Here is a 10,409-nt window from a genome sequence, read left to right as displayed (position 1 = left end):
AACAGAAGGGTATACCATGTCCACATGATCATGGCAAATTAATGGTGACTAAACAAGAAAGGAACTCACAGCAAATGAGCAAGCAATCAGTGGAATTTTTTACAGATAAAATCATGGAATTCTGTGAAGTTCTTCACAGACAATCAGATCAACACATAAAATTAAAACCATAATCAAGATGTTTTTCTTGTTTAGCCAAGGGGCTGGTAGCTATGTGGTTTCCTAAAATTATCAAAATAGTATTCAATGTATGGGCCTTCTTAACCAACCCCATAATGAGTCCTTAAACAACCAGCAATAACAAACACACACAATACTACTAACACACCTCACGACTGAGATGTTCCAACAGGCGCTCGTGCCCGCTGCCTGTAAGCCTCACGCACACATTTCTGCCAGTGATAACCTAAGTCACTGAAAACAGCTGACAATCATCAACATCTAAATTCATAGTCCGATTCAACATAACTGGAACATTTAGGGAACAAACAAGCCATCGGAAACCTGCTATACAAGGGAACATTACTTCGATCTCAGTTAGCACAACCGCTCTCCTCTCACACACCACACACTCAGATTCTTCGTCTGCGGACCACCGTCTTTATGCTGATGTTCACATAGCAAAAATATATCAGTCCCGGCTAAACTACAGCAAATAATACAGTTTTAAAAGTACACAAAAGAGAAACTGAACGTTCACCATCTCTCAGCATTTTTACAACAAACAGAATACCTTAAATTTTTCTAGTTCGATATGTCGCTTCATGCTTCAGGCCTGTGTTTATCCTGGAAGGTCACAAATAACTTGGAACACATGAACCTAGGGCCCATGTGTATTGCATACGAAATCTTAAAGGACATACACCAGGCCTATAAACTATCAGTTCTTCTTGAGTTGCAAGAAGTGGGTCAACAGCAAAAAATTAAATTCATGTAAGGGAAAGGTCTTCTCTTGAAATGAACTTGCTATATCACTGACTAGAAAACATTCATTATAAAATGAACATTTAACCAATCTTTTTATAAATAGCATAGCTCTTCCATGATAACTTTATGTCCAAGAAAAACAACAAAATATTCTCATGAAAGTTGTATGAGACTTGCATGCAAAAGACATTTTAATATAGCAGCATACAGAAGAAAAATGAACAGCATCTTTAGTAATATCTAAAATTCCTGGCCAGGAAATTTTCCAGTCGACTTTCTCTTAATGTATGCCATAAAATGACTTTCTTTAACAATAGAAAAAAAAATAATTTCAACCAAACAAGTGGTGTGTAAGTTGTTGGTTGTCCTGCAGAAAACCAAGACCAAATTACATAAAGGAAAAATTTTCTCACATACCCCAGTCTCTCCCTTTCCACAAAGCCCCTGCTTGCTCTGTGATGTTGTCTCTCCAGGGGTTTGGAGCCAAAGTGACCCAGAGCTCTAAGAAGATGCCCAAGGTACTTTTTCACCTTCCTCAACACACTGTAGTACCCTAAATTTCCCAGTCCCAACAATACTATTATTCACAAAATAATAAACATAAAATTTTCTGAAACTAAAACCTAAAACAAAAAATGAAAAATTCTTACCAACTAGGCCAAATTAGGTTGGTATACAAGAGTAAGAAAAGATATTCCTACATTTCTAATGGTGGAAAATCAACAAGGACGGTTACAACCCCTCATTAACTCAACAGCATCTGGTCGGCCGCCGGTTTCCGACACTATTCCGCTCGCTTGAAATCCTGTCGGACGCATTGTTACGACAGGTTTTGATCCTTTTTTAACGTTACCGATCTTCTTTAAGGGCGATAACTCACAGTTTTCAGATAGATTAGACACTTTTCTTGCAAGTTCCTTCCCTTAGACCGTTGTTCGTTCATTCTATAGCAGTTTTCTTTGTTTGTAAAGTGAACCACCCTCACGCTCACCACCAGCTGGTTTTCAACATGGCAACTCCACGTGGAAACCGGTTCGTGCGGAACATAAGAATGGCTCAAGCACTCGAATTTGATTCATGAAACCGGGTCTGATGACGAAGATGCTGTTGTTGGAATGTTCGACGATGCAGGTGACGAAATTTCGGACTCCGATTCTGACTTTATTCCTGACGAAAACGATGATGAAGTGGCGGACACTGACGATGATGAAAGCGGAATGACTGGTCAGCGAAACTCGACACCAACACGTGAGCCTGCTGCAGCGGCTTATTCTCCATACTAATGGAGAAGATCACGAGAGATGGAAATAGATCAGGACAATCTGTTTGATGATCATAATAGATCCAGATTATATGTATGAGTGGAGTAGAAATTTGGCCAATTTTCCACTCAACCACACCCCTTCGGTTTGACACCAGGATTTCAGGGCCCCCTCAAATTGCCGCCTTGGGAGGACTGTCAAACCAATTGATTTTTACAGTCTCTTCTATTGATAAAAGTATGCTAAAACACATGAAACAGAGACAAACCGTTATGCTGCAAAAAATATCCAGCAGGTACAGCAAAGAGAAGAATTTTCCCCCACGGTCACAGTTCAACACCTGGAAGCCTGTGACAATGGATGAAATTAAAATTTCTGGTTTATCCTCATCCACATGGGGATAGAAAGAAACCAAGAATAGTGGACTACTGGTGTACTAATCCATTGTGAAGACTGGATTTGCCTCCAAGCTGTTGAAACCGACAGGTTCAGAGCCACCCTGTCGTTCTTCCACCTGAACGACAACTCGACATTCCTGGAGCAAATCATCCGACCATGATCCACCCACAAGCTGAGACCTTTGATTGACCACCTTGTGCATGTAAGTTATTTTCTTTTTGTGTGTTTGTTTTGAATGGGGTGTGTGTGTGTGTGTGTGTGTGTGTGTGTGTGTGTGATGTGTGTAAATGTGTGTGTTGCGGTGTGTTGGTGTGGTGTGTGGGGTGTTATTAATTTATTCTTCCCCAGTTGTTAAATATTATCAGTTCAAATGATAGCAAATGTTAGTAGGTAGTGGTAGTATTAGCTGAAGTAGTGGTGATGGTTTACTGTATCATACATATTGTGATGTCCACAATAGTAAAAACTGTTTGCATGTTTCAGCCTCTTCAAGACTGTGCACATCCCGGAGCAGATATCTGCATCGACGAGGCCCTTTGCCACTGGAGAGGCCGGTCATCTTTCCGGGTCTACATGAAGGACATAGCGGTCAAGTGGGGCATCAAGCTGTATGAGAGCTCCTCGGGGTATGTATGGAACCTTGAGGTGTACTGCCACAAGCCGGGTCTCAGCAACCGCCCCACGATGTTTGTCTTCAGGCTCCTCGACCAACTGCAAGACTGCGGCTATGTCCTTTATGTGGACAACTACTACTGCTCACCCACCTTGGCCCACAGTCTCACTGCTGTCAACACTGGATGTGTAGGCACTTGTGCGGGCTAACCGGTGGGCATGCCAAAGGATTTGGTGACTGGAGCCTTCCGCCGCGGCCAGATGGACTACAGGAGACTGAATCAGTGATGGTCATTAGTGGAAGGACAAGAGGGATGTGCATATGATAACCACTCATCAGCACATCCCTGAAATGATTGCAGTGAGATCACGGTCAGAACACAAGAGAAAACCCCACGGCTGTTGTTGACTACATTGGCAATATGGCTGGTGTTGACCGCAGTGGACCAGATGATCTCATACATGCCAATGCACCGAAGACCATCAAATGGTGAAGAAGCTGGCCTTCCACCTTTTGACTCTCACAATGATCCAGTCTCACACTGCCTTCTACAACAAGCTGCAGAGGAGTCTGGGGAAAAAAACCGCTGACACTGGAACAATTTGCCATATCAGTGTGTTACAACCTCGGCCAGTCTTCCAGTTGGGGATGATGAGGAGCAGAATCGTGCTGCTGCCCCCGGTCAACGAGGAAGTCCACCCGCCCTCGACTGCAAGCACCAACACTTCATGGAGAACACAGGCTACAGCACTGTGTTGTGTGCTATGCCAGGGAGAAGGCAAGAGGAGCCACCAGAGAGCACCTGAAGAACAGGGTGCAGTGCACCAAGTTCCAGTGTCAACAGGTGCCAGAAAGCCTATGTGCTGTGCCCTGTTTTAAAATCTACCACACCAAACAAGACTACAGCAAGTAACAGTGTCACAGAAGTGTCTACAGTGTGTGCATTGTGTAAAAAAGAGTGTTTGTGTGGTGTTTTTTTTTCCAATGAGTGTACAGTCCTGCAAATGTTTTCCAGTGTGTTTTTCAAGACTGCAAGCAGCAATCAGTTTTTTTGTGTTTTTTCCAATATATTCTCATCAAATCTCTTTTTATATACAGCATGCATAAATAGTGTCATAAGCACATCAAACCAAGAGTACAGGAGTGTGACTGAACCAGTGTAGGAGGATTCAAGCATGAAGAAGTGGATTACCTGTGTTCAAATTTTTTTTTGTTTTCCTGCCAATGTGTATCATATTGGATTACCTATATCATCAAAACCATGTGGTTCCTTCACTTAAGGTAAGCATTTTAGTAAATTCATTGTTATATCTGTCCACTGGTATGTGTTTTATGTTTTGTAGGGTGAGTGGTTGATTTTTTGTGATTTTTTAAAAATGCTTAAAATAGTGCGATTTGAGAGGGGAAACCCGGCCATTTTGACTGAGGGTTGAGTGAGTTAATTTGTTCTAAGACATTCCAAGACATTACTCAACTTGGTCCCCGATAGCTCTGAGGTATGAGCCAAGTGGTTGAAGGGAGATAACCTAGCCCTTCCACTCAGTTCAGCACCGTCGGTAACCAACATTCCTGCTGCATATGACAGGCCAATTTATTGTCCTCTCACAGACAGAATCCATAATTTTGCCATTATTTCAGAAAGGTGATATTAATAATGTAAATAATTACAGAGGTATTTCTTTGTGCGATTAAGTAGTAAATTATATAGTTTTCATTATTAATACTAGGCTACAAGAATGGATAATTCAGAAAAACATAATTGGAGAACATCAGGCAGGATTTAAAAAGGGCTATTCAACAACTGATCATATATTTACTCTAATGGCTGCAGTACAGAAACAGTTTGGCAAACAAAGTTATATATAGCTTTTATGGACTTTGAAAAGGCCTTCGACTCCATTTTCAGAAAACTTTTATGGCCTTATTTTATTAAAGAATGGAATCAGTGGTAAGTTATATGGTTGTGTGAAACGCATGTATAATAAAGTGAAAGCGAGAGTGAGAGCTGGGGCAACATTATCTGACTGTGTTAATTGCATTCTTGGGGTTAATATGGGGATGTTTGTAGCCCATCTTATTTTCACTTTTTATTAATGAACTTGCTTTGGAAATAATGCAGTATGGTCAACATGGAGTTACTTTTGATTTGATTGAATTGTTTGTTCTACTTTTTGCTGATAATATGATTTTGTTATCTACAACAACAGAGGGTTTACAGCGACAGTTGAATAGTTTATATATTGCAGCAAGCAACTTACAGTTAAAAGTAAATATGGAAATGAAAGAATTACTGTTGTGAATGCGTATAAATATCTTGGAATTAATTTTTCAACAAACTTAGGTTTCAGTTTTGAGAAGGAGAGAGAGACAGAGAGAGATTATATCTAATAAAGACAGAGAAAGACAGACAGACACAGAGAGAGAGAGAGAATATCTAATAAAGATAGAGAAAAGACAGAGACAGAAAGAGAGATACACTGGAATCACTGCTGGAGTGTCTGGTATCTCATTCTTGTTTTCACATGTACATTTCCATTTACCTGGGCCCTACTTTCATCAACAATATTGATTCTGACCTTTGTTCAGCCACCCTTCTGCTAACTGCCTGCATTATTCAGTGTCAACTAATGTCAGTTCAGAGAGACAGTGTGTGTGTGTGTGTGTGTGTGGGGTGTGTGTGTGTGTTAACACGCGTGCATGTGTGTGCGTGAGTGTGTTCAGCACATTGGTGTGTTTTGGGGGTGTTTTTTTTTGGTGTGTGTGTGTGTGTGTGTGTGTGTGTGTGTGTGTGAGTGTGTGCATGTGTGCATTTTTTGTGCTGTGTACTGTATGTGTGTGGTAGTGTGTGCGTGTGCGTGTGCATGTGCAGTGTGTGTGTATGTGTGTGAGTGAGTGTGCGCACGCTCATTTTGCAATCTGGTAGAAAGTGGTATATGTATTAACTTCTCAACACACACATATCCACACACACATTCACTTTGCGTAAAGCAGAATTATCAGTAAACATTTCAAATGCTTGCATGACAGTTTTTGTGTGAGAGTATTTACTACAATATGTGAACCCTGCATGTGTGTGCAAGTATGCAAGCAGAAAGCATGCATGTGCAAGTACATGCTTTGTGCATGCACCAATATCTTTTAGAGAGCATTTGCAAAGGCTTGCTGAGGCTATATACGGCACATTCCTGTGTTAAGCAGTGCATGACTGTTTCTGCAGTGAACAGTGTTGCTCAAGTCTTAGTGCTTGAGTAAGCAGTGTTTTGTGTACAAGCTCACAACTTGGCAGACTGACAACAGTACAAAGGTAGGTGACATTGGCAAGCTGACTGCAGAACACACACCTATATTGACTGTACCTGTAACAAGCTGGAGGATTGCCAGTTCACAGTACACAAAACTTGTCAAACCCTGCATTATCTCTTTGGTTTGTTTATGTCTTTTTTTTGTCTTTTTTTTTTCTTTGTGTGTGTGTGTGATGGTGTGTGTGTGTGTGTGTGTGTGTGTGTGTTAAATATATAGTAGTCTGTCTGCTTATAAATTGTGTGTGTGTGTTTGTGTTTAAATGTATACTAGTCTGCCTGCTTGTAAAATGTGCGCTCGCACGCGCGCGCGCACGCGCGCATGCGTGCGTGTGTGTGTGTGTGTGGTGTGTGTGTGTGTGTGTGTGTGTGGTTCATATATTCATTCTTTTCTCTTTTTCTTCTCAAGGCCTGAAAAAAGGTAAACAAACAACACTCAACCCTGACCAGTGTGACCACTGACCTGAATGCTGGGTCCTTGCTGAACTCCTCGCTCTTGGTCTTGCTGAAGTCGTAGTCAGGGCTGAAGGAGGCGTTGAGCGTGGAGATGAGGTAGAACAGCGTCTTGGTAGAGATGGTGTCACACAGCTGTAGGCCTCCCGCAAAGTTGTCGTCCATCTCACAGCTGGACCCGTACTTCACCGCACTGCACACCACAAGGCAACCACTTTTGTCCTTCATGCTATGTACAGTGTATCGCTGACCCCTACATCACCACTGCACACCACAAGGCAACCACTTTTGTCCTTCATGCTATGTACAGTGTATCGCTGACCCCTACATCACCACTGCACACCACAAGGAAACCACTTTTGACCTTCATGCTATGTACAGTGTATCGCTGACCCCTACATCACCACTGCACACCACAAGGAAACCACTTTTGTCCTTCATGCTATGTACAGTGTATCACTGACCCCAACATCACCGCACTGCACACCATAAGGAAACCACTTTTGTCCTTCAAGCTATGTACAGTGTATCACTGACCCTACATCACCACTGCACACCACAAGGAAACCACTTTTGTCCTTCATGCTATGTAACAGTGTATCACTGACCCCTACATCACCACTGCACACCACAAGGAAACCACTTTTGACCTTCATGCTATGTACAGTGTGTCACTGACCCCTACATCACCACTGCACACCACAAGGAAACCACTTTTGACCTTCATGCTATGTACAGTGTATCACTGACCCCTACATCACCCACTGCACACCACAAGGAAACCCCTTTTGACCTTCATGCTATGTACAGTGTATCACTGACCCCTACATCACAGCACTGACACCACAAGAAAAAACTGTAATGTTGCTCCTCTCTTGTCCTTCATGCTATGTATTGTGTATCACTGGCCCATACATCACTGCACTGCACACCATAGGCAACTACTGTGAATGTTTCTTTTGTCCTTCATTGTCCTTCATGCTACAGTGTATCACTGACTGCTGTGTGGCTGTTCTTTTGTCCTTTCCTGCTACAGTGTATCACTGACTGCTGTGCTGTTCTTTTGTCCTTCATGCTACAGTGTATCACTGACTGCTGTGCTGTTCTTTTGTCCTTCATGCTACAGTGTGTCACTGACTGCTGTGTGGCTGTTCTTTTGTCCTTCATGCTACAGTGTATCCCTGACTGCTGTACTGTTCTTTAGTCCTTCATGCTCACAGTGTGTCACTGACTGCTGTGCTGTTCTTTTGTCCTTCATGCTACAGTGTGTCACTGACTGCTGTGCTGTTCTTTTGTCCTTCATGCTACAGTGTTGTCACTGACTGCTGTGCTGTTCTTTTGTCCTTCATGCTACAGTGTATCACTGACTGCTGTGCAGTTCTTTTGTCCTTCATGCTACAGTGTATCACCTGACTGCTGTGCTGTGTGGCTGTTCTTTGTCCTTCATGCTACAAATGTATCACTGACTGCTGTGCTGTGTGGCTGTTCTTTTGTCCTTCATGCTACAATGTATCATTGACAGAACAGATAAACCAGAGTGGAAGTCATGTATGGGATCTTCAGTCTGGCACTAAGATTATATGCTCCAATTCCAAAGAAGAGTTGTTTCTCTTTGCCATCACTGATGGACCCAGAAATCTACACCATTATGACTAGAAACCCTACCTGCCTTTCAAAACATGTGCATCACATTTCCTCACAATGGACTAGAAACCTTACCTTCCTTTCTATACATGTGCATCACATTTCATCACAGTGTGCAGCATTTGTGTCACCCTCTCAAAGTAGTCAGGGACCCCAAGAACTATGGTAAAACAAATGAATCCCTGGGATCCCTAAAGATTTCGTTATCATAATGAGTACTTCACGTACTGATGTAACGTCCATCATGACATTAGTAATGAAGAGTCGAGCAATCAATGAATCTCGATAAATACAATCAATGAACTGTGTACTGGTCAGTAATATTGTGGATGTCAGTGCTGTTCAAGAGAAGTGATGCTCAGAGACAACCAATCACTCAATCGATGACTATTGGTATATACCAATCAATGAACTGTGTATTAGTAAATATTTTAGTGCATGTCAAAGGTCCATGTTGTGGATGTCAGTGCTGTGCAAGGTAAGAGACACTCAACCTGCCTGGGCTGTGGGACTGAGCACAGGTCCCAAAGGAGGACTGGGGAGGGGAGAGTGCCTGCAGCCCCCCGGTGCCTCTCGGTTCTCCTCCGACAGCACCTTGAACAGCCGCTTGTCATTGCCCGCCATCTTGCAGGAGTAACTTCTCATTCTGGCAGTCACAGTAACATGATATAATGCAGGAGTAACTCTTTCTGGCAGCCACAGTAACATTATATCAAGCAGAAGCAACTCTCAATTACGGCAGTGACAGGAACATTATATAATGCTGGAGTAACTCTCTACTCTGGCAGCTACAGTAAACGTTACATAATGCAGGAGTGGCTCTCGATTCTGGCAGCCACAGTAACATTAATCATGCAGGAGCAACTCTCAATTCTGGCAGCCACAGTAACATTATACAATGCTGGAACACTGAAATCGGTAGCGACAGTAACATTATATAATGCAGGAGTAACTCTTGATTCTGGCAGCAATAGTAACATTATAATGCAGGAGTAACTCATGATTCTGGCAGCCACAGTAACATGATTAAAATGCAGGAGTAACTCTCAACTCTGACAGCTGCAATAACATAATGCAGGAATAACTCTCAATTCTGGCAGCAGCAGCAATATTATATAAATTAAATGCAAGAGTAACTCTCAATTGTGGCAGCGACAGTAACATTATATAATGCTGGGAGTAACTATAAATTCTGGCAGCAGCAGTAATTTCTATACAGCAGAAGTAACTCTCAATTCTGGCAACAAAGTAACATTATATAGTGCAGGAGTAACTCTCAATTCTGGCAGCAACAATAACATCATATAATGAAGATCTAACTCTCACTGGCATTGACAGTAACATTACATATGCTAGAGTAATTCTCAATTCTAGCAGTGAGAATAAAATTATATAATGCAGGAGTAAATCTCAATTCTGGCAGCCACAGAAAACATTATAAATATAATGCAGGAGCAACACTCAATTCTGGCAGTAACAGTAACATTATATAATGCATGAGTAACTCAATTCTGGCAGTGATAGTAAAATTGTATACTGCATGAACAACTCTGAATTCTGGCACTGAGAGTAATACTACTAAAATTGTATACTGCATTTATATGTAAATCTCAAATTCTGACAATGACAATAAAATCATATACTATATGAATAACTCAATTCTGGCAGTGACAGTAAAATTATGTACTGCAGGAGTAACTCTTATTATATTAGTCTTAATTCTGGCAGTGACAGTAAAATCATGTAATTTAATTTATTTATGATTAATTAATAGTATCTCTCAATTCTGGTGTGTGACAGTAAAATCATATA

General features: G+C 41.7%; 1 protein-coding gene across 1 annotated transcript; it reads right to left on the bottom strand.

The window, feature by feature from the left end:
- Positions 1 to 3,819: 3,819 nt before the first annotated feature.
- LOC143300287 (repressor of RNA polymerase III transcription MAF1 homolog) lies at positions 3,820 to 9,221 on the bottom strand. Its single transcript, XM_076613882.1, has 4 exons — positions 9,092 to 9,221; positions 7,639 to 7,645; positions 6,964 to 7,146; positions 3,820 to 3,910 (listed from the first exon to the last, which is right to left on the bottom strand). The coding sequence occupies exons 1-4, from the start codon at positions 9,219 to 9,221 to the stop codon at positions 3,820 to 3,822; spliced, it is 411 nt and encodes a 136-aa protein (XP_076469997.1).
- Between the last annotated feature and the right edge of the window lie 1,188 nt (positions 9,222 to 10,409).

The sequence above is a fragment of the Babylonia areolata genome, chromosome 26 (genome assembly GCF_041734735.1).
Source record: "Babylonia areolata isolate BAREFJ2019XMU chromosome 26, ASM4173473v1, whole genome shotgun sequence".
NCBI lineage: Eukaryota > Metazoa > Mollusca > Gastropoda > Neogastropoda > Buccinidae > Babylonia > Babylonia areolata.
The sequence above is the reverse complement of the archived record's forward strand: the minus strand, read 5'-3'. Positions and strand labels throughout refer to the sequence as shown.

Excerpts from the sequence above, each read along its gene's own strand:
- LOC143300287 (XM_076613882.1), bottom strand. The coding sequence starts at position 9,221 with ATGGCGGGCAATGACAAGCGGCTGTTCAAGGTGCTGTCGGAGGAGAAC. Across the intron at positions 3,911-6,963 it reads AGCAAGGACCCAGCATTCAG|TCGAGGGCGGGTGGACTTCC; the intron begins GTCAGTGGTCAC and ends TGGTGCTTGCAG.